The sequence below is a fragment of the Cnephaeus nilssonii genome (assembly GCF_951640355.1).
Source record: "Cnephaeus nilssonii genome assembly, chromosome: 15".
NCBI classification, from domain to species: domain Eukaryota; kingdom Metazoa; phylum Chordata; class Mammalia; order Chiroptera; family Vespertilionidae; genus Cnephaeus; species Cnephaeus nilssonii.
The window spans coordinates 69,821,524-69,849,317 of NC_137086.1; the positions used below are offsets into that span (position 1 = coordinate 69,821,524).

At 42.2% G+C, this 27,794-nt stretch overlaps 1 protein-coding gene across 1 annotated transcript in view; it reads left to right on the plus strand.

Moving 5' to 3' along the window:
• The window catches only part of SLC9A4 (solute carrier family 9 member A4), a gene marked incomplete at both ends in the record, with an annotated part of 76,864 nt that overhangs the window by 45,354 nt on the left and 3,716 nt on the right, over positions 1-27,794 (plus strand). Inside the window, 2 exons of the mRNA XM_079791493.1 lie at positions 22,843-22,974; positions 23,704-23,791. Coding sequence (XP_079647619.1) covers positions 22,843-22,974; positions 23,704-23,791 — 220 coding nt within the window. The remainder of the gene's footprint in view (positions 1-22,842; positions 22,975-23,703; positions 23,792-27,794) is intronic.

Below are 27,794 nucleotides of genomic sequence, written 5' to 3' on the forward strand. Positions count from 1 at the left end.
AAGAGGCAGAGCTTATTTCCAGAAGGAATTGAATGAACGGGGGAATGGCCACAATTCAGTATAGAGGAGGTAGAAATAGAATGAGTGTATAAGAAGAAAAGTAAAAAACAAAATACTCAATTAAAATAATAATAATAAAGAATAATAATTAAAAATGATAATTAAAATATATTTAAATATATATATAAGAAAATTTATTTATATAAAAATAAAAAAATATTTCCCTTTCTTTAATCTATCTATCTATATATTCATCTATTTTTGGAAAAGGAGAATAGAGTAGACAGCATATAGGCCTGAGTTTGGCGAGTGAAACTAATTAAGCTATTAGTATCAGAAGAGAATGAGGAGAGGAAAAACAAAAGCATAAAATAAAAAACAAAAATACTAACAAACAAACAACAAGAAAAAAAATTGGCTAGCGATGAAAGAGAAAAGAGAAGTGTGCATGGACTTGGAGCAGAAGAGAGGAAATTAGACATATGAGTAAGCCAACAGAGTAATGCACCAATAAAGCAGATAAAGAAGATCAATTTTTTAACAAGGAGTAAAAAGAAAGAGAGAGAAAAATTAAAGCAGGAACAGAGAGAAACAGGATGAAAAAGGGAGAAGTGTGGAAGAAAGGGTTGGCATAAAGGAAAAAATGAGATAGAGTAAAATAATGATTAAAAAATAAAAATAGAATGTAGAACACTAATCCATAAAAGGTAAAAATTTAAAAAAAGAAAGATTAAAAAGATAATCCCACATAATAAAATCCTAATATGCAAATCAACCAAACAGTGGCATAACTGGTCAGGGGGGTGGGGCCAATAAGCAGGCAGCACCAGGCCAGCCAAAGCAGGTGCCAGCGGGCAGAGGGAGGGAACTATGATCGGGGAAGCCGGGGGGGGGGGGGGGGGAAGCAGTTACCAGCAGCTGCAGAGGGACAATCAGGTGGTGGCCGGCTGGTGGCACAGCGATGGGCCCACCTGTAGCCTACCACAGAGGGAGGCCACTGGCCCTGATGGCAGAGCAATGGGGGGTGGGGCCAGCTGCTCACTGGCCGGCACCATCCCCCAATCAGCCTGCTGGTTGCCTCCCACAGAGGGAGGCCAGACTGTGGCTTAGGCCCGATCCCCATGAGCTCCATACTGCAAGATGGTGCAGGCCAGGCTTAGGGACCTCCCCCCCAAGTGCACAAATTTTTGTACACCAGGCCTCTAGTAATAACAATAAATAAAAATAATTTTAAAAGTAAAATAAAGAAAAGAGAAAAATTATTTAGTTTCTTAAGTAAAAGATTAAAAAATAAAATGTGAAGTAGTGAAATTTGTTTGCTTCAGCTGAGTTTTTATGTTATATGGGGGCTGGTTTAAGACCCCTCTCTACTGTTCTGCCTGCCACGTCTCAGTTTCTTGTTAAGTGGAGCCTACCACAGAGGGAGGCCACTGGCCATGATGGCAGAGCAATGGGGGGTGGGGCCTACCACACATGCCCCACATGTCCACACACTCCCTCAGCACCATGTTGAAGTTCCCAGCAATCCACTGCTCCTCTTTGTCAGATGCCACAACCTTGGTTTCAGGCAGATGGGATCAATCTACCCACTTTGTTTTTCTGCCTGCTTTCAGTTGTATTTACACAAGTGTCTATTTCTGACATGGCCTCTAGGTAGCGGTGTTTCTGTATTAGTTTCCAGAACCAAATGGCCCCTCATCCCAGTATTTAGAATCTTTGTTTCCCTGCCTAGCTCAAGGCTGGGTGTGGCTGCGCTGCAGGAGGGGTCTGGTCTTCAGGAGGAAAGTGTCTGTTCAGGGTTGGAGGGATGGACTGTCCCAGAGCTGGCTTCCTGGTTGGCTCTCCCTATTCTGCTCCCCAGCTTCCACAAAACCACCTTCCCTCGCACCGCAGCCTCAGTGAGTGTTAGTAATTGAAAGACCCTATGCACTGGGTTTAGCGAATAAAAGCAAGGATATTATAAAAAAAAAAAAAAAGCAACCACACGTCTCTCTCCCCCAGTCCTGCACAGCCAGTGCAGAACTTCAGGCTGCCTTTCTGGACACAGCCTCCCATGGCTGTGGGCTTAGATCTAGAGTCCCCAGTTGTCAGCATCCCTGTGGACCCCCTTCCACAGTCGATCACTACCCTGTCCCCAAGGGACACGGATTTGGTGCAGCACAGTCTCCCTCTGAGACTCAAGTCCAGGCTACATGCGTTTCTCCCTCCAGCTCAGATCCCCAATCCCACCACTCTCCAGGTGACCTCTGACCTTTCTGTTCACAGATTGCCTCACCAGCTGTGTTTAATTTGCCAATTATGGGTGGATGTTATTCAATTCAGCTGTCTCTTCTATCTGCTCTGTGAGAAGGCACAGGACCCGACCGCATATTCGGCTGCCATTTTGTCTCCCCCTCTGAAAAACTTCTAGAAGCCTGAGGCCAGGGAGGCTGGAGTCTGTGTGTTCGTGGGTTCTTAGCCAAGGCAGCTGGGCCCTGGCTGGTGTGGCTGTGGGGTCTCGGGCAGTGTCCCAGATCTCCCCGGGTGGAGTGAGGCTGGGCTCCTAGTCACAGCTGCTCTCCCCTTCAAGATGGCGTAGTCTCTGTGGCAGAGCCAGCTGTTGTGGGAGAGACTTCAGAGGCTGCCCAGCTAGGGGAGCCTGGTCCTACAGTCCTGTGGAATATAACTACCCCTCACTCACACACGCACACATGCCCCACATGTCCACACACTCCCTTTTCACTCCCTCACTCACGCACACTCTCTTTCTCACTGCTGTCTTATCGGCCGCCATCTTGGATCCTCCATCACCATATATTAAGACCCTTAACCCCCTTACCCCTGGCAACCAACACACTGCTGTTTGTATTCATGAGTTTCAGTTTTATATCCCACATATGAGTGAAATCATATGGTTCTTAACTTTTTCTGACTGACTTATTTCATTCAGCATAATGTTCTCAAGGTCCATCCATGTTGTTGCAAATAGTGCTATTTCATCCTTTCTTATGGCTGAGTAGTATTCCATTGTGTATATGGACCACGTCTTCTTTACCCAGTCCTCTATCGCAGGGCACTTTGGTTTCCATGTATTGGCCACTGTGAATAATGCTGCAGTGAACACAGGGATGCATATATCTTTGCAAATGCATGATTTTGAGTTTTTTGGGTAAATACCCAGGAGTGGGATTGCTGGGTCATATGGTAGCTATATTCTTAATTTTTTGAGGAATCACCAGCCTGTTTTCCATAGTGGCTATAACACCTACATTCCCTCCAGCAGTGAATGAGGGTCCCCTTTTCCACAATCTCTCCAACACTTGTCATTACTTGTCTTGTTGATAAGGGCACTCTAACAGGTGTGAGGTGGTATCTCAATGTAGTTTTGATTTGCATTTCCCTAATGGCCAGTGAGATTGAACATCCTCTCATATATCTATTGGCTGTTCATATGTCTTCTTAGGAGAGTTGTATGGTATTTTCACGTCCTCTGCCCACTTTTTTATTGGATTGTTTATTTGTTTGGTGTTGAGTTTTTTGAGGTCTTTATATATTTTGGAAATTAAACCTTTGTTGGAGCTACTGTTTGCAAATATCACCTCCTATCTGGTTGGCTGCCTCTGTGTTTTGTTGTCCATTTCTTTGGCTGTGCAGAAGATTTTGAGTTTGATATAGCCCCATTCATTTATTTTTGCCTTTACTTCCCTTGCCTTTGAGGTCAAGTTCATAAAATGTTCTCTGTTACCAAGATCCAAAAGGTTGGTACCTATATTTTCTTCTATGTGACTTATGGTTTCAGTTCTTATATTTAGGTCTTTGATCCAATTAGAATTAATTTTTGTACCTGGGGACAAACTGTAATCCAGTTTCATTTGTTTGCATGTGGCTCTCCAGTTTCCCCAGCATCATTTATTGAAGAGACTATCTTTACTCCATTGTGTGCTTCTGGCTCCTTTATCAAAAATTATCTGTCCATATATGCATGTGGTTTTATAGCTGCGCTCTCTGTTCTGTTCCATTGATCTATGTGTCTATTTCCCTGCCAATACTATGCTGTTTTGATTATTGTAGCTCGGTAATATAATTTGATACCTCCAACTTCGTACTTTTTTCTCAGGATTGAATTGGCTATTTGGGGTCCCTTGTGGTTCCATACAAATCTGATAATTTCTTATTCTATTTCTTTAAAAAATGACATTGGGATTTTGATGGAGATTGAATTAAATCTGTATATGCTTTGGGTAATATGGCCATTTTAACTATGTTGATTCTTCCAATCCATGAACACAGAATATTTTTCCATTTTGTTGTGTCTTTTTCAATCTCTTTTAATAATGCTTTGTAATTTTCAGTATATAGGTCTTTCATGTTCTTTGTTAAGTTTATTCCTGGGTATTTTATTCTTTTGGTTGCAATTGCAAAAGGAATTTTTTTTTTTCATTTATTTTTCTGAAGTTTTGTTGTTAGTATACAAAAAGGCAATGGACATTTTTTTTTCTTTTAGGTCAAAATTTAATAGTATGAAGAGGTTTACAAAAATAGATTGATGCCATTTTGGGGAACAATGCGGTAATTTTTTCTCAATGTGGTTTTGAGAAATTGTACCTGATTTTACAAAAATTACTTCAAATTCAAACTTGACTATATAAAAAAGGGAGAGATGAAATGAACTCAGCTAGATGGCAGATCTGACAAAATGTAAGAATGAAACAAGGCTACTTAGGGCACTTATTCATGCCCAGGTGTAGAAACCATTCTCAGCCAGTAGCTTATATTCTTCCATAAGCAATCACAGGTTTGGAGTCAGTCATGCAGTACAAAGCCACATGGTCAAATCTTTCTGATGCAACACAAAAAGGTTGTTTCTGTTTCCTTATTAAAATGCCAACTGGTTGTCTATTTTTCTTTATCCCATTTATTTGTAGTCACAAGTTAACAAACAACATCAACAATCATTGGAGGTGAAGTAGGGTATTGCTGGATCAAAGTCTCTCTATAAGACGTCTTTACTGATTGAATCAGAACCCTCACACCTGTTTTACCTGTTTGATATTTTACTTTAGCTTGGGCTCTCTTCTCTGCATCAAAACACCAAACAGTTATTGTGTACCTTGTAACATATGCTGGTGGTACTTCAGCAATGGATTTTTTTACATTGACTTTGTATCCTGCAACTTTACTGTATTTGTTTATTGTTTCTAATAGTTGTTTGGTGGATTCTTTAGGGTTTTCTACATACAGAATCATGTCATCTGCAAAAAGTGACAGTTTTACTCCTTTCTTCCCAATTTGGATGACTTTTATTTATTTATCTTGCCTCATTGCTCTGGCTAGTACTTCCAGCACTATCATATATATCTATCTATATCTATATCTATCTATCTATCTTTATATCTATATCTATCTATCTATCTTTATATATATATATATAAAGAGCCAATGTCTGTAACATCCAAAACAACCAAAGGCTCGACCGAACAACATCAGGCTGGGTGCGCAGCATTCCAAGCGGGCTGAACTGCTGAACTCTCGGAGAGAGAGAGAGGTGGGGACTTGTAGCAGGGACTTGCGTGAGGCTGCCTCATGGCACCCTGCATCCCTCCATGACCAACCACTGTGACTCCAAGCCAGCGAGGGCTACCTCCAGGCCGCAGCTCCAGGTCCCTAGCCCCCACCCCAGGCCCAAGAGCACAGCGCTGGGCAAGGCCACCCGGGGGTCCGGGAATGCAGTGCCAGGGGCCAGCATGGCATGGGGGGGGGGCTGTGTTTACACCAGCAAGTTCCCCGCCCACACATCTCTCCTCCCTCCCCTCAGCAGCCCAGCTCCTGCCTATATGCATGCCCATGCCCAGGCCTGACTACACCGGGGAGTGAGCCATGGTGATTGGGACAGCCACTTCCTGGGACAGGACGGCCAGGCCACGGCGATTCACGAAGGCAAAGAGACCCACCAGGCACATGCAGCCCTCGGGCAGTGGGGACAGCCAGCCAAGCCAAGTCTGGCTTCAATGGGGCCAGCGGGAGCCCGAGGCCACCCCAGCCCCCACAGGTCCCGGGCCGGACGGTGGCTCAGCGGCAAACGGTGTCTCCATGCATGGCGCCCAGGGGTGGCGACGAGCTGCTGTGACCCCACCCCATGCTTCAGGGAGGAGGAGGAGGCTCATGGCCACCAGCGCCCTAGGTCTCACCACCTGTGCCGCTGCCTGCCAGGCTGGCAGGGTCCAGAGGGGGCGAGGTGCTCCCACCCCCCTCCACCCCCCAGTGGTGGAACAGAAAGGAGGGCACTGGGTGCAGGGAGGGGACCTCAGCCGAGATCCTCCCGGCGCGGGGTAGGGGCCCGGCCTGGGCCTGGTGGGGAGCTTAGGAAGTCTGGCTGAGCAGGCACTGGTTCATACCAACTCTTACTCTGCCATCTTCCTCCAGCTTGCCAAGCTAGCCCCCCGCCCCACCTGCCCGGGGAACAGGCTCTGGGCGACCTCCCCGAGTGCAGACTGTGGACCCAGAGACCTCAACGAAGAGTGCCTGGCGGGGCCCCGATGGGGACCAGTGCACAACTACCAGGGAAGAGCTGCTTCGGTGTCTCAGTGAAGTTTGCAACAGGCCCAAGGAGGAAACCAAGAGGGGAAAGGCTGGGAGGCATGAATTCCTAGCACTTTAGCCACTTGAAAACAGCCCCTCTTGTAATGTGAGGTGGCTGTACGTTCAGCTGAGAAGTGAGGGGCTGAACCCCACTGTTGCTGGGCTCCTGTCAGTCCAAGGCCCGAGCATCCACCACAATAAGGAAATAATGGAGGGAGGGGCCTGGAGGAAGGGAGGACAATTGAAGGAAACCCTGTCTAGACTTTTCCCAGCCCTCTCTCTCTTTCTGCTGCCTACAAAAGCCCCAGGCCCGGCCACAGCTATGTCTCCACCTTTTAGTCCCCTATTCTCCAACCACAGAGGAAAGAAATAAAGAAGGAGTTCGTGCTGCCTTCAGAAAGTATCTATATACCTGATCGGCCGGTTGCCTCCCACAGAGGGAGGCCAGACTGTGGCTTAGACCCGCTCCCCAGGGGGAGCGGGCCTAAGCTGTCAGTAGGACATCCCATGAGGGCTCCTGGACTGTGAGAGGAGGCAGGCCAGGCTGAGGGTCACCTCCCTCCCTAGTACACGAACTTTCGTGCACCGGGTCACTAGTGTTTAATAAGAGTGATGAGAGTGGACATACTTGTCTTGTTCCTGATCTTAGAGGAAAAGAAAGCTTTCAGTTTTTCACCCTTGAGCATGATATTAGCTGAGGGTTATATGGTTTTTATTACATTGAAGTACTTTCCTTCTATTTCTATTTTATTGGTTGTTTTATTTATTTATTTATTTATTTTTATTGTTTAAGGTATTACATATAGTAGTACATATATCTCCTTTTTTTCCCCCATTGACCTTCCCCCAGCCTCCCCTACCCCCTGGCACATGCCCTCATCCCACCCCCTCCCCCACCCCCAGTGTCTTGTGTCCATTGGTGTGCTTATATGCATGCATACAAGTCCTTCGGTTGATCTCTTTCCCCGCTCCCCAAAACTTCCCAGCCTTTCCACTGTAATTTGACAGTCTGTTCGATGCTTTACTGCCTCTGTATCTATCTTTTTGTTCATCAAGTTATAATGTACTTTATTTTCCATAAATGAGTGAGATCATGTGGTATTTTTCTTTCATTGCCTGGCTTATTTCACTTAACATAATGCTCTTCAGTTCCATCCATGCTGTTGCAAATGGTAGGAATTCCTTCTTTTTTATAGCAGCATAGTATTCCATTGTGTAGATGTACCACAGTTTTCTAATCCACTCATCTGCTGATGGGCATTTAGACTGTTTCCAAATCTTAGCTTTCGTGAATTGTGCTGCTATGAACATAGGGGTGCATATATCCTTTTCTGATTAGTGTTTCTAGTTTCTTGGGATATATTCCTAGAAGTGGGATTACTGATTCAAATGGGAGTTCCATTTTTAGTTTTTTGAGGAAATTCCATACTGTTCTCCAGAGTGGCTGCACCAGTCTGCAGTCCCACCAGCAGGGTTTCTTTTTCTCCGCATCCTCTCCAGCACTCATCATTTGTCGATTTGTTGATGATAGTCATTCTGACAGGTGTGAGATGGTACGGCATTGTTGTTTTGATTTGCATCTCTTGGATGATTAGTGACTTTGAGAATGTTTTCATATGTCTCTTGGCCTTCCTTCTGTCTTCTTTCAAAAAGTATCTATTTAGGACCATTGCCATTTTTTTATTGGATCATTTATCTTCCTTTTATTAAGTTGTATGAGTTCCCTGTAAATGTTGGAGATTAAAACCTTATCAGTGATGACATTGGCAAATGTGTTCTCCCATACAGTGGGCTTTCTTGTTTTGTTGATGGTTTCTTTTGCTGTGCAAAAGCTTTTTATTTTGACTTAGCCCCATTTGTTTATTTTCTCTTTAGTTTATTTTCTCTTTAGTTTCTAGGAGCGGTATCTCCTAGGGCAATGGAAAGAAATTGCTTCGGCATATGTCTGAGATTTCACTGCCTGTGAATTCCTCTAGCATTTTTATGGTTTCTTGTCTTATGTTTAAGTCCTTTATCCATTTTGAGTTTATTTTTGTGTATGGTGTAAGTTGGTGGTCTAGTTTCATTTTTTTGCATGTATCTGTCCAATTTTCCCAACACCATTTATTGAAGAGACTGCCTTGACTCCATTGTATGTTCATGCCTCCTTTGTCAAATATTAATTGAGCATAGTGGTTTGGGTCGATATCTTGATTCTTTATTCTATTCCATTGGTCTATATGTCTGTTCTTGTGCCAGTACCAGGCTGTTTTTAGAACAGTGGCTTTGTAATACAGCTTGATATCTGGTATTGAGATCCCACCTACTTTGTTCTTCTTTCTCAGGATTGCTGTGGCTATTCGGGGTCTTTTTTTAGTCCAGATGAATTTTTGAAGAGTTCTTTCTCGGTCTGTGAAATATGCCGTTGGTATTTTAATGCGGGGTGCATTAAATCTATAGATTGCTTTGGGTACTATGAACATTTTAATGTTGATTCTACCAATCCATGAACATGGGGTTTGTTCTTCAATCTGTTTATGTCTTCCTCTATCTCTTTTTTCAGTGTCCTATAGTTTTCTACGTATAGGTCTTTTACCTCCTTAGTTAAGTTTATTCCTAGGTATCTTAATTTTTTTGGTGCGATGGTAAATGGGATTGCTGTTTTAGTCTCTCTTTCTGTAAGTTCACTATTGGAGTATAGAAATGCCATAGATTTCTTGGCATTAATTTTGTATCCTGCTACATTGCTGAATTCATTTTTTATGGAATCTTTAGGGTTTTTTATGTACAATATCATGTCATCTGCAAATAAGGACAGTTTTACTTCTTTTCCAATTTAGTTGCCTTTTATTTCTTCTCCTTGTCTAATCGCAATGGCTAATACTTCCAGTACTACGTCAAACAGGAGTGGTGAGAGTGGGCATCCCTGTCTTGTTCCTGTTCTTAGGGGAAATGGCTTCAGTTTTTGTCCATTGAGTATGATGTTGGCTGTGGATTTGTCATATATGGCTTTTATTATGTTGAGGTATGATCCTTCTATTACCTCCTTGCTGATAGTTTTTATCAAAAATGGGTGTTGGATTTTGTCAAATGCTTTTTCTGTGACAATTGATATGACTATGTGGTTTTTATCTCTTAATTTGTTTATGTGATTTATCACGTTTATTGATTTGTGGATATTGTACCATCCTTGCACCCCTGGGATAAATCCTACTTGGTCATGGTGTATGATCTTTCTGATGTACTGCTGGAGCCGATTTGCTAGAATTTTGTTGAGGATTTTGGCATCTATGTTCATGAGGGATATTGGCCTATAATTCTCTTTCATTGTGTTGTCTTTATCTGGTTTTGGTATTAGGGTGATGCTGGCTTCATAGAATGAGCTTGGAAGTGTTCCTTCCTCTTGAATTTTTTGGAATAGTCTGAGGAGAATAGGTTTTAGTTCTTCCTTGAATGTTTGGTAAAACTCCCCTGTGAAGCCATCTGGCCTTGGACTTTTGTTTGCTGGAAGCTTTTTGATGACTGCTTCAATTTCTTCCATAGTTATTGGCCTATTGAGATGTTTAGATTCCTCCTGATTGAGTTTTGGAAGGTTGTATTTTTCTAGGAATATGTCCATTTCCTCCAGGTTGTCCAGTTTTTTGGAATAGAGTTGTTCATAGTATTTTTTAACAATCCTTTGTATTTCTGTGAGGTCTGTTGTTATTTCTCCTCTTTCATTTCTGATTTTGTTTATTTGGGTTCTCTCTCTTTGCTTCTTGGTGACCTTGACTACAGGTTCATCAATCTTGTTTATCCTTTCAAAGAACCAGCTCTTGGTTTTGTTGATCTTTTGTATTGTTTTGTTGTTGTTGTCCTCTATGTTGTTTATCTCCTCTCTGATATTTATTATTTCCTTCCTTCTGCTTACACTGGGTTCTTCTTGTTGTTCTCTTTCTAACTCTTTGAGTTTTAGGGTTAGGTAATTTATTACCATTGTTTCTTGTTTTTTGCAGTAGGCTTGTAGAGCTATGAACTTCCCTCTCAAGACTGCTTTCGCTGTGTCCCATATATTTTAGATTGTTGTGTTTTCAATGACATTTGTTGCAATGGTGTTTTTATTTCTTCTTTGATCTCTCTGGTAACCCAGTCATTGTTTAATAGCATGCTATTTAGTCTCCATGTGTTTGACTTTTTTGGATTGTTTTTATTGTAGTTGATTTCCAGTTTTATGCCATCATGATCTGAGAAGATGCTTGATATGATTTCTATCTTCTTGAATTTGAAGAGACTTTGCCTGTGACCCAATATATGCTCAAACTTTGAAAATGACCCATGTGCCCTTGAGAAGAAAGTATATTCTGTGGCTTTGGGGTGAAATGTTCTGAAGATGTCAATTAATTCCATCTGGTCTAGTGAGTCATTTAGGATTAATGTTTCTTTGCTGATTTTTTGTTTAGACGATTTGTCCAATGGTGACAGTGGGGTATTAAAGTCCCCATACTATGATTGTATTGCTGTCAATCTCTCCCTTGATATCTTCCAGGAGTTTTTTTATGTATTTGGGTGCTCTTGTATTGGGTGCATATATGTTCACCAGAGTTATTTCTTCTTGTTGGATTGCTCCCTTTAGAATTATGAAGTGGACTTCCTTATCTCTTTTTATGTCCTTCACTTTGAGATCTAATTTGTCAGATATAAGTATTGCTACCCCAGCTTTCTTTTTCATTTCCATTCGCCTGAAAAACCTTTTTCCATCCCTTCACCCTCAGTCTGTGTGCGTCTTTTTTTCTGAGGTGGGATTCCTGTAGACAGCAGATATATGGGTCATGTTTTCTTATCCAGTCAGTTACCCTATGTCTTTTGATTGGGACATTTAATCCATTTACATTTAAAGTTGTTATTGATAAGTACTTGTTTGTCACCATTTTTATTCTTTACCCCTGTGTTCCTTCTTCGCTTCCTAGTTCTTCTTTTTACAGCAGACCCTTTAGCATTCCTACATTGCCGGTTTGGTGGTAATAAACTCCCTTAGTCCTTTTTTGTCTGTGAAGCTCCTGATTTCACCCTCCATTTTGGTTGAGGGTACACTATTCTTGGATTCAGACCCTTCCTCTGCACAACTTTGTATATTTCATTCCATTCCCTTCTGTCCTGATGTGTTTCTGTTGAGAAATCAGTTGCTAGTCTGATGGGGGATCCTATGTAAGTAACTTTCTGTTTCTCTCTGGCTGCTTTTAAGATTCTTGCTTTTTCGTTGGTGTTTGCCAATCCTATCTAATAAAAGAGTAATATACAAATTAACCATCACTCCGCTACACCCTCAAGCAACGCCCACTGGCCCATCAGGAGCAAGTATGCAAATTAATCCTAACCAAGATGGCTGCGGCCACAGAAAGCGTAGGAGGATTGGATTTCCCAGGCAATGGAGGAAGCCAAGCTTTCCACACACCCTGGCGGGCCCAGGTCTTCACTCAAGGCTACAAAGTTTCAATTATAGAAAATAAATAAATCCCAACAAAAATGGCTGCGGCCATGGAGTGAACAGGAGGCTTGGCTCTGCTCCAGGCTATAAAATTTCAATTATAGAAGATAAATAAATCCCAGATACCGGGGCCTCCGCTTGGGTCACCGGGAGGGCGTGACCAGCCTGCAAACCACCACAGGTCCCTTGCCCAGGCCGCCCCACGCCCCAAGGGAACCCCCACCCTGATCTTGGACACCCTTCAGGGCAAACCAACTGGCCCCCACCCATGCACCAGGCCTCTATCCTATCTAGTAAAAGAGTAATATGCAAATTGACTGTCACTCCAACACACAAGATGGTTGCCCCTATGTGGTCAAAGATCCTGCCCCCATGTGGACACAAGATGGCCACCACAAGATGGCCATCAGGGGAGGGCAGTTGGGAGGGACTAGGCCTGCAAGGGAGGGCAGTTGGGGGTGATCAAGCCTAGAGGGGAGGGCAATTAGGGGTGATCAGGCTGGCAGAGGAGGGAAGTTTGGGGCGACTGGGCCTGCAGGGAAGGGCAGTTGGGGGGGGACCCAGGCCTGCAGGGGAGAGTAGTTGCGGGGGACCAGGCCTGCAAGGGAGGACAGTTAGGGGCAAACAGGCTGGCAGGGGAGCAGTTAGGCATCAATCAGGCTGGCAGGGAAGTGTTTAGAGAGTGATCAGGCTGGCAGGCAGAAGCGGTTAGGGGCAATCAGGAAGGCAGGCAGGCGAGCAGTTGAGAGCCAGCAGTCCTGGATTGTGAGAGGGATGTCCGACTGTACGTAGGATCGGGCCTAAAGAGGCAGTCAGACATCCCTTGAGGGGTCCCAGATTGGAGAGGGTGCAAGCTGGTCTGAGGGAAACGCCCCTTCCGTGCATGAATTTCATGCACCAGGCCTCTAGTTTAATTATAATGTGCCTTGGTGTTGGTTTTGAGGGGGTTCATTTTGTTTGGGACTCTGTGGGCTTCTTGGATTTGTGTGGGGTTTTCTTCCCTATATCAGGGATGTTTTCTGTTATTATTTCTTCAAACAGGTTTTCTATTCCTTGCTCAGTTTCCTCTCTTTCTGGCACCCCTATTATGCGGATGTTGTTTCAGTTCATGTTGTCCCAAAGTTCCCTTAGGCTCTCCTCCTGCTTTTTGATTTTTTTTCTAGAAGCTGCTCTACTTGAGTATTTTTTTCCTACCTTGTCTTCTAGCTCTCTGATGAGGTCCTCTGCTTCTTCTAGTCTACTCTTGATGCTTTCTATTGAGTTCTTTATAGCAACAATGTCATTTTTCATTTCTTCTTGGTTATTCTTCATTTTCTCTTGGTTCTTACACAAAGTGTTGAATATGTCTTCCATTCTTTTCATTCACCTTATAACCATTTCTCTGAATTCTTTCTCTGACAGGTTGCTTTCCTCCATTTCATTTACTTCCTTTTCTGGTGATGCCTGCTTTTCTTTCATATGTGGGCTGTTTCTTGGTCTCCTAATGATCTCTCTTCTCCGGGTGTCTGCTTATGTAGTTCTCTCTTTCCTGTGTTGATTTAAAGGCACAAAATGCAACACAACAAGGCACAATGCACAAGGCACTGAACACAAATGTATTCATGATACTAATAACCCCAAATAAAGGTGACCACCAGAGAAAAGTGAATTAAAGGAGAAGAAAGAAAGAAAGAAAGAAAGAAAGAAAGAAAGAAAGAAAGAAAGAAAGAAAGAAGAGGAAAAATGGAGTGCAAAAATAAAATTGGGAAAAGGGGAAAAAAGTAAGAGAGAAAAGAAAGAGAATAAGAAAGAAGAGGGGGGAAAACTATTTATATGGGGTGAAACTCCAATAGAACAGCCACTAATCCCAACAAATGCCAGCAACAAATACCTAGAGATTAATGCAAACTACAAACAACAACTAATATCAAGTGAGGTGAGGGAAAACAGAAGCAAAAAACAAAAAAAAAAAAGAAAAACAATATCACAGACAAGCATTAAAAAAAAACAAATGATAAAATCAACAATCCAGCAAACAACAACAAAAGGACGGACAGAAAAAAAAATTGGATAGTGAAGAAAGAGAAGAGAGAGGTGTGTATGGACTTGGAGCAGGGGATTGGAAGTTAGATATATAAGTAGAGTGAAATTTTAACAGGGGGTAAAAAGAAGGAATAGGGAAAATCTAAAGCAGGAATAGGGTAAGAGAAACAGGACAACAAAAGGGGAAAAGTGAGGAAGAGAGTGTTGGCATAAAGGTAAAGTTGAGAAAGAGTAAAATGATGCTAAGGGAAAGATGAAAATAAAATGTAGAACACTAATCCCAAAGTAAAATAAAGAGAAAATAAAATGACACTTTTTAAAAAAGGGTAAAATAGTAATAGTAATAATACTGATTGAAAATAAAAATGTAATAATTAAAAAGGTAAAATCAAGTGAGGAAAAAAGAAAAATATTAGTTTCTTAAGTAAAAGATGAAAAAAAATAAAAATAAAAATGTGCAGAAGTGAAGGTCATTCACTTCCTCTACTGTTCTGTTTGGTACGCCTGTTTCTTAGTCAGGACAGTATTGAAGTTCCCTGCATTCCACTGCTCCTCAGTGTTGTAAGCCAGTCCTGATTTTCAAGCAGGCAGTATGTCTTTATTTCTTATAGTCCTTTATTTGTGTTTACACAAGAGTTAATTTGTGATTCAACCCCTGGGTGGCAGTGTTTCTGGATTGACCTCTGGGTCTATAGGTCCTCTCTAGCTAGAGTTTAGATTTTGTTTTCTTTGTGGCACTTAATACCGGTTTGGGGGAATGGGCTGACCCAGAGCTGGTTCTCTGATCGTTATTCCCCGCTCTGATTCCCTTGCAGTCTCTTAGAGTGTCCCCATTTGGGTGATCCTATGTATTGGACTTAGTAATCAGAAGCAAGGATTTAAAAAGGAAAAAAATAAAAACAAAAATAAAAATAAAAAAGAGCCAGAGTAAGTGTGCGAACTCCGGCGCTGTGGTGCAAGTCTGTGCAGTCTTTTTTCCCCTTGGGTCTAAGCAGCCCGCACACTTTTAAAATTTTAGGGTGTTCTTTTGCGTCCAGATCAAAATGGGTTGCTTTTTAGAGTTCCCTTCTGTTAGCAGCTCTGCAGATCCCCTTCCACATTCACGGATCACGCCAGCCCCAACACCTGTGGATTTTTCTGGGTGCAGACTTCCGAAGGTCTTCCAGCTCCTGCCCTGTGCGTTTCTCTCTCCTGCCCAGACTACAGACCTCACCTTATGCCAGGCGAAATCTGACCTTTCCCTGAGGAGGCACAGAGCTCCTCCGAATCCGCATGCTCGTGCCACTTGGGGACCGATGTTCTCGGGTTCGCAGCTGTTTGCTGGGTGCCATAGTTGTAGATTCCTGGGATTTTCAGGCTTCCGACAACATCCACTCTCCCCTTCAAGATGGCGTGGTCTCCGTGTCAGAGCCAGTTGCTCTGGGAGGGATCCCAGCAGTAGTGGAGGCTGCCCGGTCAGGAGAACCCTGTCCAGCAGTCCCCCACAGTCCCTCAACTCACCAACAAACACTCCCCGTGCGACCACACACTCTCCCTTTGTTCTCTCACTCATGCACTATCTTGCAGTCTGCCTTCCGTCAGCAGCCGTCTTCCAACCTTCACCCTTTATTGGTCGTTTTAATCATAAATGGCTGTGGTATCTTATCAAATGCTTTTTCTGCATCTATTGATAAGATCATATAATTTTTACCCTTTTTTTGTTTTGTTAATGTGGTGTATTGCATTGATTGATTTGTGTATGTTGAACCATCCCTGTGCCCCTGGAATGAACCTAACTTGATTGTGATGTATTATTTTTGATGCACTGTTCTATTCTATTTGCTAGTATTTTATTTAGGACTTTTGCATCTGTGTTCATCAGAGATATTTGTCTGTAGTTTTCTTTTCTGTGTGTTGTCCTGGCCAGGAGCTGGTATCAGGGTCATGTTGGCCTCATAACATGTGTTAGCAAGTATTGCTTCTTCTTCAATTTTTCGAAGAGTCTGAGAAGGACAGGTTTTAAATGTTCTTTGAAAGTTTGGTAGAATTCACTGGTGAAGCATCTGGTCATGGAATTATTTTTTGGGAGGTTTTTTCATGGTTGTTTCAATATTCTCACTGCTGATCAGTCTGCATAGATTTTCAGTTCTTCATGATTTAGTCTAGGAAGGTTATATATTTCTAGGACCTTACCATTTCTTCTAGGTTATTGAATGTGGTGGTATATAGTTTTTTATAATTTCTAGTATGATCTTTTGTATATCTGTGATGTCAATGGTAACTTCTCTCTCATTTCTGATTTTGTTTATACGGGTCTTTTCTCTTTTTTCCTTAGTGAGTCTAGCCAGGGTTTTGCCAATTTTTTTAATCTTTTCAAAGAACCAGCTCTTTGTTTTATTAATTTTTTGTATGAACTTTTTGTTCTCTATTTCATTCAATTCTGCTCTATTTTATTTTCTTTCTTCTGCTAACTTTGGGTTGCTTTTGTTCTTTTTCTAATTCTTTAATATGTGATGTTAGGTTGTTTATTTGGGATTTCTCTTGTTTCTTGAGATAGGCATGTAATGATATAAATTTTCCTCTTATCACTGCTTTTGCTGCATCCCATAGGCTGTGATATGTTATATTGTCATTCTCATTTGTCTCTATATATCTTTTGCTCTCATCTTTTACTTCTTCTTTGACTCAGTCAGTTTTTAGTAGTACATTGTTTAATTTCTACCTATTTGTGGGTTTCTTACTTCCTTTTTGCAGTTGATTTCTAATTTCAAGGCATTGTGGTCAGAGAATATGCTTGGTATAATTTCAGTCTTCTTGAATTTGTGCTAGTTTTGTGACCCAACATATGGTTTATCCTTGATAATGTCCCATGCGCGCTGGAAAAGGATGTATAATCGGATGTTCTGGGATGAAATGTTCTGTTAATGTCAATTGTGTCTATTTGGTCTAGTGTTTTGTTTAAAGCCAATATTTCTTTATTGATTTTCTGTTTGCTTGGTCTGTCTAGAGCTGTCAATGGAGTATTAAGGTCCCCAACTATAATTGTGCTTTGATTGTCCTTTTAGTTCTGTTAGTAGCTGTTTTATATAATATGGTGCTCCCTGGTTGGGTGCATATATATTAAGAAGTGTTATATTTTCTTGATGAAGTGTCCCCTTTATCATTATAAAATGCCCATCTTTGTCTGCTGTTATCTTGAAATCTATTTCATCAGATATATATATGGCTACATCTGCTTTTCTGTGGATGTTACCTGCGTGGAGAATAATTTTCCACCCCTTTACTTTGAAACTAACTTTGCCTTTGCATCTTAGATGTGTCTCTTGTAGGAGCATATAGTTGGGTTTGGTTTTGATCCGCTCTGCTACTCAGCCTCTTTATTGGTGAATTCAGACTATTTACATTTAGGGCAATTATTGATGTATAAGGATTTTTTTTTAAATATATTTATTGTTGAGATTATTACAGATGTATCTCTTTCTTCCCCCCATAGCTCCCCTCCACCCAATTCCCCCCCAACCCCAGGCCTTCGCCACCCTATTGTCTGTGTCCATAGGTAATGCATACATGCATATAAGGTCTTTGCTTAATCTCTTCCCACCATCCTTCCCTCTGAGAATCATCAGTCTGTTCCATTTCCATGCCTCTGATTCTATTTTATTCACCAGTTTATTCCGTTCATTAGATTTCTTACTTGTTTGATTTTTAGATTCAATTGTTGATAGATATGTATTTGCTGGCATTTTGTTGTTTATATTTTTTATCTTTACCTTTTTCTTCTTCTTTCTCTTCTTAAAGAATACCCGTCAGCATTTCATATAATACTGGTTTGGTGGTGATGAACTCCTTTAGCTTTTTCTTGTCTGTGAAGCTCTTTATCTGACCTTCAATTCTAAATGATAGCTTTGCTGGTTGAAGGTCCTAGCTATTCATCACTTTGAATATTTCTTGCCTCTCCCGTCTGGCCTACATAGTTTCTGTTGAGAAATCAGCTGACAGTCGTATAAGCATTCACTTGTAGATAACTAACTGCTTTTCTCTTGCTGCTTTTAAGATTCTCTCTTTGTCTTTTGCCCTTGGCATTTTAATTATGATGTGTCTTGGTATAGTCCACTTTGGATTCCTCTTGTTTGGGGTTCTGTGCGCTTCCTGGACTTGTAAGTCTATTTCTTTCACCAGGTAGGGGAAGTTTTCTGTCATTATTTCTTCAAATAGGTTTTCAATATCTTGCTCTCTTTCTCTCTCTCTTCTGGCACCCCCATAACTCGAACATTGGTATGCTTAAAGTTGTCCCAGAGGCTCCTTACACTATCTTCATATTTTTGGATTTTTTTTTCTTTTTGCTCTTCTGGTTGGGTGTTTTTTGCTTCCTCATATTTCAAATCGTTGATTTGATTCTCAGGACCCTCTAGTCTACTATTGAATCCCTGTATATTATTCTTAATTTCAGTCAGTGTGTGCTTAATTTCTGACTGGTCCTTTTCCATTATTTTGGCATTTTCACTAAGATCCTCAAAAATCTCACTAAGTTTCTTGGAGGTTTCTAGAAGATTCTAGAGTAACCATATAACTGTGGTTTTGAAGTCTATATCCAGTAGTTTGCTTTCCTCCATTTCTTTCATTTGTGACATGTTTCTATGTCTCCGCATTTTGGCTGCTTCCTGTGTTTGTTTCTATGTATTGGGCAGAGCTGCTAAGTTTCCTTGAGTTGATAGAGTGGCCTTGTGTGGTAAGTGTCCTATAGAGCCCAGTGGCTCAGCCTTCCCAGTTACCTGAGGTGAACACTTTAGGTGCTCTGTCAGATGTCTGCTGGCTCCATCACTGTCCCCTTCACTGGCCCTGCTGGACTCCCTCCCCCCTTCTACCCCCCAGCTGTCAGTTCCTCCCATCTGAAGGAAGCACCTGCTACTGCTGGCTTCCTCCCCTCTCCAGGCCCAGCCAAGAGCTCCTGGCTGTAGGGCTGCATCTGCAGACCATCTGTGCTTTCCTCCCTTCTCATCTCCCTCTTTATTCCCAGTTGCCCACCTTAGATGTTTCAGTGAGTGGGTCTCTCAGGCATGCCTCTGTATTGAGTAGGGATTTCTTTGTTGAATTATAGTTGGTTACATTTTTGAAATTTCAGGGGGAGATGCCAGGGGGATGTCTCACACTGCCATTCCTCTGATGTCATTCCTCAATATACTTTCAAAGGATATAGTTTCAATTTATTTAGCTTCAGTTCCCTTCAGCAATGATATGCACATCTATAATGCACATCTTTATCCCATTGAGCTCAAGTTTTAGTGGGAAATACAGGTTTTAAACAGTCACCAACTCCTCATTAAAAGTCAGAAAAGGAGGAAGGAAAGGAAAACAACTTAAATATACATTATATGCATAGCACCTCCTATGCTCCCTGCAGACAGGGAAACTGGACAAGCACATGAGTGATGTGATATGAGGCAAAATAGAAAAAAAAGTGTTTGAATTTTTTTTAAAGTACAACCTTCTCTCAAATCAAGGTGTAGGAAAACCCTACTAGCAATAAATATATATAAAAGTACACACACATATATGTATACATATACACTGAGTGGCCAGATTATTATGATCTCTGAACACATAATAATCTGGCCACTCAGTGTGTATATATAAATATTAGAGGCCCGGTGCATGAATTCGTGCATGGGTGGGGTCCAGCCAGCTTGGCCAGGGGAGGGGACATGGGCGGTTGGCCGGCCTGCCTGCTGATCGAACTCCTGGTTGAGGGGACAATTTGCATATTAGCCTTTTATTATATAGGATACACACTGAGTGGCCAGATTATTATGCATTCAGAGATCATAATAATCTGGCCACTCAGTGTATATGTATATGTGTGTAAACACACACACACTGAGTTCAGTTTTGTGTGAACTTAACATTGATAAAAAATTATAAAAGTTTGTCTTAATATTCTAGATGTTTATTTTTAAAATATTTTATGATAGTGTTATATGTCTTTCTTTAATGTCTCAACATATAAAATACCAGAAGCCCAGCACGCAAAATCTCACAGATGCCCACCCCCGCACGCCCTGCCGTGCTCACAGCCCCTCCCACCCGCACCAGTCTTTGGTTGTTAGGACCACTGGGTTTTTATAATATAGATACTTAGGTTGAGGTCCATCATTAGTGATGGTAGATAAAAACCCATATTTCAAACTGTCTTTAAAATTCAACTTTTTGGACACGTTCTTATCACATTGGTTAATTTGTCAAGAGTGGCTGTCAAAGCTCTCCCATCAGCACAAAGAGAAAGCTGGCTTTGCTAATTCACCTTTGTTTCCTTGACCACCCCTCCCCCCCAACCTATGCCTTTTTTATGGAACTACTAGAAGCCCGGTGCACGAAATTCGTGCACAGCAGGGGGTTGTCCCTCAGCCCAGCCTGTACCCTCTCCAATCTGGGACTCCTGGAGGGATGTCCGACTGCCCGTTTAGGCCCGATCCTGGTGGGATCGGGCCTAAATGGGCAGTCGGACATCCTTCTCACAATCCAGGACTGCTGGCTCCCAACTGCTTGCCTTCCTGCCTTCCTGATTGCCCCTAACCGCTTCTGCCTGCCAGCCTGATCACCCCCTAACCACTCTGCTGCCAGCCTGGTTGATGCTTAACTGCTCCCCTGCCAGCCTGTTTGCCCCCAACTTCCCTCCTCTGCCAGCCTGGTCACCCCTAACTCTCTCTCCTGCAGGGTTGATCACCTCCAATTGCCCTCCCTTGCAAGCCTGGTCCCTCGCAACTGCCCTCCCTTGCAGGCCGGGTGCCTCCCAACTGCCCTCTCCTGCTGGCCATCTTGTGGTGGCCATCTTGTGTCCACATGGGGGCAGGATCTTTGACCACATGGGGGCAGCTATATTGTGTGTTGCAGTGATGATCAATCTGTATATTATTCTTTTATTAGATAGGATAGAGGCCTGGTGCACGGGTGGGGGCCAGCTGGTTTGCCCTGAAGGGTGTCACAGATAAGGGTGGGGGTTCCCTTGGGGTGTGGGGCGGCCTGAGCAAGGGGCCTGTGGTGGTTTGCAGGCCGGCCACGCCCCCTGGCAACCCAAGGGGAGGCCCTGGTATCTGGAATTTATTTTCCTTCTACAATTGAAACTTTGTAGCCTGGAGCAGAGCCAAGCCTGGGGCTCTGGCAGCCATTTCTGTGGCAGTTAATTCACCTTCTACAATTGAAACTTTGTAGCCTTAAGCTGAGCCCGGCCAGGGTGTGCAGGAAAGCTTTGCTTCCCCTGTTGCCGCCGGCAACCCTGGCCTGCTCTCTCAAGCTCCATTCTGCCGCCATTTGTTTGAATTTGTTTACCTTCTATAATTGAAACTTTGTAGCTTGAGTGGAGGCTTAGGCCTGCAATGGCTATGGAAAGCTTGGCTTCCTCTGTTACCTGGGAAACCTTGCTCTCTGTGGCTGTAGCCATCTTGGATTGGGGTTAATTTGCATACTCACCCTGATTGGCTGGTGGGTGTGGCTTGGCTGGTGGGCGTGGCTTATGTAGCGGAGTGATGGTTAATTTGCATATTACCATTTTATTAGAGAGGATTTTTAGACAATTGCCATTTTATGAGGCTTAATAACTGTGATTGAGTTAATAGATGATAAAGGCCACAAATATACTTCACTAGATATATATACACATTAAAATACAAACACTATACAACTGATTGCCTTTTGCCTGTCCTCCATACTCCCTGCACACCCCAACATCTTCTCACTTACCTGAGCACATAACAGTATATACTTATGTGTATAACTCCCTCAGTAGACTAGAACCCTTTGAAGATCATAATTCTAACTTAACCATTTTTTAAAAGTTCATGTCTATCATGGCACCTGTACATAGACATTTGCTCTTTTGCTATTGAATTGAATGTTCTGTTAAAGCATTGGTTAGCCAAGAGTGATCGCATCTTCAGTCCTGGTCCCATTATTTAAGAGACCTACTAACCCTCAGGAAACAGGACATTCACTGGTAACGTTGAGTGAAAAGAAGGGAGAAGAAGTTCCAGTTTGTAAACATCTGAGGACTGATGTTGGTCTGTGGTACAACAGAGGTTTTTCCTGGCCTTGATAAGGACAAGGAAGTAATTTTTCATAAAGCTAAATTGATTCAGTTTGAAGGACTATTCCTTTTTATTTTCTTTATTGATTAAGGTATTACATATGTGTCCTCATCCCCCCATTGCTCCTCCACCCACCCTGCTCATGCCCTCACCCCCCTGGTGTCTGTGTACATTGGTTATGCTTATATGCATGATCTCTCCCTCTTACCCCCACCCTCCCCTGCCTTCCCTCTGAGGTTTGATGGTTTGATCAATGCTTCTCTGTCTCTGGATCTGTTTCTTTATCTGAGATGATGTATTTGGTTGATTTTTTAAATTTATCTTTAGTTGGCAACATTAAAAAATAGCAACCTTATAGAAATTCCCAACGTAGTTCTGACATTTTCCTGATTCATTAAATTCAGTAACCACTGGCCTAGTATAAAAAACACTAGGAAAGAAATTGTGTGTATGGGGCAGCACAAGTCTGTGAACATTGGGGGTACCTGCAAGCGTAACAGAGGGACAGGACAGGGGAGAGCACTGCTCTGTGAGCCAGGAGGCACCACTCCAACCACAGGAGTCCCAAAAGGGGTGACCACAGTCACGGACTTTTCTTTTGGGGGCCACAGCCTGCTCCCCTGTGATTGAGGAAAATGCTCAGACGACTTGCATGGTGTCTTCTTGCTCTAGTAGTCTTAATTTGTGATACTTTTATAACCTCCTGAGGATGACAGTTTTACTGGAGATTCCCTTCGTATTTGATGTTTCCTCTTCCTGCAGACACCGTCCTATAACAAATACAACCTCAAACCCCGAACAATTGAGAAGCAGGCTAAGGAGATCCTGATCCGCCGCCAGAACACCTTACGGGAGAGTATGAGGAAAGGCCACAGCCTGCCCTGGGGAACGCCGGTAAGAGGGGCTTGTAAGGTGGACACACCTGAGAGCTGGCTCATCCCAGGACGGGGCCTCCTCAGGTGACGACCACTGACACTTAAACAAACAAAACCACTGCCTTGTTGACAGAGAAATGCAAAAGCAGCGGGGCAGGACACACTCAGGTATCCCTCTCCGAGTCCAGGATCTGAGGAACCCACGGGATCTCTCCTCCGGGAGGGTAAGCCACGGCAGCGCCCGTGCTGTGCCCTGAGTCTGGACGGGACTCCATGGCGAGCAGGACTGAACAGCCTGGACCTCCGGGAACCAGCGCCCCTGGCTCTAGGAAGCTTACACCTCTCCCAGCGAAGAGGTTGTTTTAGCCAAGACACTTGGACCTTATTTCCATATTATCCACTGTGCATCTGAGCTATTCCATTTGAGGCCATATCAAAGCAGCCTTACTGGGACCAATGGATGGAGTTGGGTCTGGGGTAGGTCCTCCTCTCCACCCTAATCTCAGTGAGGCTGTGGGAATAACTTTGAGAGGTTTATCATGGTCTGTTTTATCACGATAAGGAAAGCAAATACACAGTATATTAAAGGCTGAAGCATTCTGTGTTTTTAAACAAAAATAACTGAAAGCCAGTGATCCAAAAAAGATGCCACAGTATATGGTGAGTCTGTGTCCTTCACTTTGTTTGCCACGTGAAACTTCAAATCGCAGTAGCTAACTCTGCCTTTATTTCTGCTTGTTCCCTACAGGCCGGTGCCAAAAACATCCGCTACCTCTCCTTTCCCTACAGCCATCCTCAGCCGGCAAGGGGAGACAGGGAGGCTGCTGCCCACCAAGGTGACTTGCGTGTCTGGCTGCTGTCCTCTTTTCTGGAAAGAGCCAGATGATATATATTTTGGGGCTTGGAGGCCAAAATGAAAAATCAAGACTATTATATAGGTACTTCTAGAACCAAAAAGAGGGAGAGAGAGACAGAGAAAGGGAAAAAAAAAAACAACTTTTTTATTAATCTAATTCAAAAATTCATTGATGGACACTGAAATTTGAATTTCCTATCATTTTACTTGTCATGAAATATTCTTTTAATTTTTTCAGCCATTTAAAAATGTAACAACCATTTTCAGTTCACAGGCTGCAGACTGAATATAGCCCAAGGCTCCTAATTTGTTAACCCCCGTCTTAGAAAAACAAAAAAAATGGGCACATTTTTAAAGTCACAGAATTCACCCATGGTTTAAAAATTTCCAGAATTCTCCAAAGTTGGTTAAATTTTACTAAAATAATTTTATCAAATTTACTGATTAAATATTTCTCTTTTAATATCTGTATGCACACACACATATGCATGCATACCAATTTAAATTTTCCTAAAATTTCAAGATTTTAAATCACATTTGAAATTCCAATGACCTAAACATATATGATTTTATTTTATTTTATATATATTTGTATTGATTTCAGAGAGGGAGACGGAGCAAGAGATAAAAACATCAATGATGAGAAAGAATCATTGATTGGCTGCTGGGGATGAAGCCCAAAACCCGGGCATGTGCCCTGACCAGAAATTGAACCCATGACCTCCCAGTTCATAGGTAGATGCTCAACCACTGAGCCATGCCGGCTGGACACATATAGGTTTTTAGAATTAAATCTTTGAAAAGTGAATAAATTATTCTTTAAAATTATTTTTTTTTATTTCTGATTTTAAAACTTGTTTGATATAAAAACAAAATCAACCAGTATTGAAAGGAATAAAAAGAAAGTTAAAAGTACTTGAAACCCCAAACCCAGATATAATCACTATATAATCCCATAATTCTCTCTACACCCTCCTGATCCAGACCTGATACAAAAAACACACAAAAACAAAAGTCACAAACCACCAGCACCATCATATACATAAAATCATAGCATAGTCACTGTTCTGTAACTTTTATAAATTGTCTAATTCACTCAACCATATGTTGTGGACATCTTCCCATGTCAATAGATATGAACCTTTTGATCATTTTTAATGACTTAATAAAAATAAATTACATAAGAGCACCATGATTTATTTAGCTAAATCCTTATTGACCAATATTTACGGTAGTTCCATTTTTTGTGTGAATATAAGCAATGATATATAATAAGTGCCTTGGATCACTTGTGATGGATTTTTGCACAAACATGCAATTATTTTCTTAGTACTTTTTCCTGGAAGTAAAAATGTTGGCTAAAAAATTATATATATTTAAATTTATGTACATCAAAAGTCTGTGAGAAAGGTCATTGCTGAACACTTTTACCATCACTGGCTATTGTCAAACTTTTGAGTAATCTATGATATGATAGGATAAAATTTAATTTTCGTGAGTCCTTTCGTTTTTAGTGCGGTTGAGCATCATTTCATAATTTTAGAACCATCTGTCTTTCTTTTGAGGAAGCTTCTGTGTTTCCTTGGCACATTGTTTTCTATTCGGTTGCTGGTTTCCTTAAATGAATTTGAAGAACATTATATAACTAAGACATCATCTATTGTCTCATTTTTGTTGTTAATGCTTTTTCCTCAAGTTTCACAGTTATCTTTTAGTTTTTGGACACACTTGCCATTCAGATTCTGATGAATCAAATTTACTTGATTTCCAAAGAAAAATTAGGAAATGACTTACAGTGGAACCTTGGTTCTCAAACTTAATTCATTCTGGAAGGCTGTTCAAGAAGTGATTTGTTTGAAAACCGAATCATTTTTTTCCCTTAGAAATAATGTAAATTGAATTAACTCATTCCAGACCCCCAAATGATTCCCTGTTTTAACTTTTCTTATATACGGTACATGTCTAATGTACTGTTTAACCTATAAACACACACTTCTCTTAAATTTATCAAACCACCCCCTTCAGCACTGGTCCCAGGGGTGTCTTTCAGGGCAGCCTGTGGCACCTTCGCTTGTTCACACCTCACTGCCTGGAAATGCTGCCAGGGCTAACTGCTGTTCCTTTACCCAAATCAGCCACAGTTTTCCTGCCTCTCCAATGGCCTGTGGTCATTGTTTCTTTCACACCCTTAGCAACATTAGCACACTTGGTGGCCGCTTTATGTTTTAAAATTGTGCTAATTGTCCATTTCATCAGCAACAAAAGCAACGCCCCCCCCCCACACACACACACACACACACATACACACATCTCCCCTAAAAAATATTCATGGCACAACTTCCTGAGATAACAAGCAAGGTTTAGTGGTAAACTAACTCACATCCTCTCCTTTTTTTTGTGGCCTGAGGGACACTTTTTTGTCATGCTATTGTATCAGCAAGAAAGGGTTATGAGGTTGAGAACTGAAATTCCACAACTTGAGACATTATTTCTATAAACAACCTGGTTTGAGGACCAGGGTTTGACTAGACCCAATATTTTTCATCTAGAACTTCAATAGCTTGACTTTCTCATATATATTTCAAATCATCTGAGATTTATCTTTGTGGAGATTAAGATAGAGATTGTTTTCAAATGGTTATGTTCCTGTCCCCACACCATTTTTATCTTTAAAATTAAATGCCATCTTTGTTGTACTAAAGCCACTCATCCTGAGAGAGTTTTGAACTCTTAATTCTGTCTCATTGGTCTAGTATCTCTCAGATCACAGTCTCGTGACTAGTATCATTTTATGTTATGAAAGGGCTATTACACAAACAAAAGCAAACAAAAGGAGCTCCAGTACAAGGTGCATAATAGATTAATTCTTTATGCTCTGACTCATCGGTGCTGTTTATGTTGTGAGAGTGAACAGAAGACACGAAGCTTCACAGTCCTTTCTGGTGAGATGAACCCAATACCACCTGCTAAGGCAGCAGAAAACGACTTTCCTGAGCACTAATGCACAAATCTTAATAAAGCATTAGACACAAAATACAGCCGAACAGCCTAGATGGTTTGGCTCAGTGGATAGAGCATTGGCCCAAGTTCGATTCTGGTCAAGGGCACATACCCAGGTTGTGGGCTTGATCCCCGAGGGCGGGCGGGGGGCGGGGTGATGCAGGAGGCAGCCGATCAATGATTCTCTCTCATCATTGATGTTTCTAGCTCTCTTTCCCTCTCCCTTCCTCTCTGAAATCAATAACAATATATTTTTTAAAAATACAGCAGAACGTTAAAGGAATACTGCACCTTACGAAGTGGAATGTACTCCAGACATGTGGTTGTTGAACATTTGGAAATGTGTTTACATTATTCACCAGATTACCAGGTCAAAAGAGCATATCCTTGCAATCGATGTCCTAAAAGGCAGCTCACTCATACTTTCAGTAAAAATCATAAAATCCCAGGAAGATCTACCCAGGACTTACATGAAGAAAACATCAAACCCCACTTCTTCGTGCTGCCATTCCATCTGTAAAGGGCAGGGTCCTGGTCCTTTCGGCATGCAGAGTGTGGCCCCAAGGGAAGCCAGTCGGCTCACAAAAAGCTCTTGGAACAGGGGGGGACACCAGTGCTAGCGAATGCGCCATGAGCACCAGCGGTTGTGTTACTCGTGGAGAGGGCCGAGAGGACGTGGCCGGGAGGTGGAGAGGATCCTGGGAAGGAAGACAGCACAGCAGAAACGTCAGCTCCACGTGAACTGATGGAGCTGTGAAGTGACGTCCTCCTCCCAGTGGTTTTCCTTTTAGATGTGCCCCTGAGCCACACGTCCTTCCGGGAGTGAACGCTGGCTCACCTGGAAATCTGAGAGGGAGAAGCAGTGCAGGGGACTTATCCTTAACACGTTTTAAAGAATTATAATAGCCATCCTGGTGAGACTGAGACAGTCCTGGTGTGTATCTGGGCACAATTACTGAAATCCTCGAGGCCTTCTGGGCCGA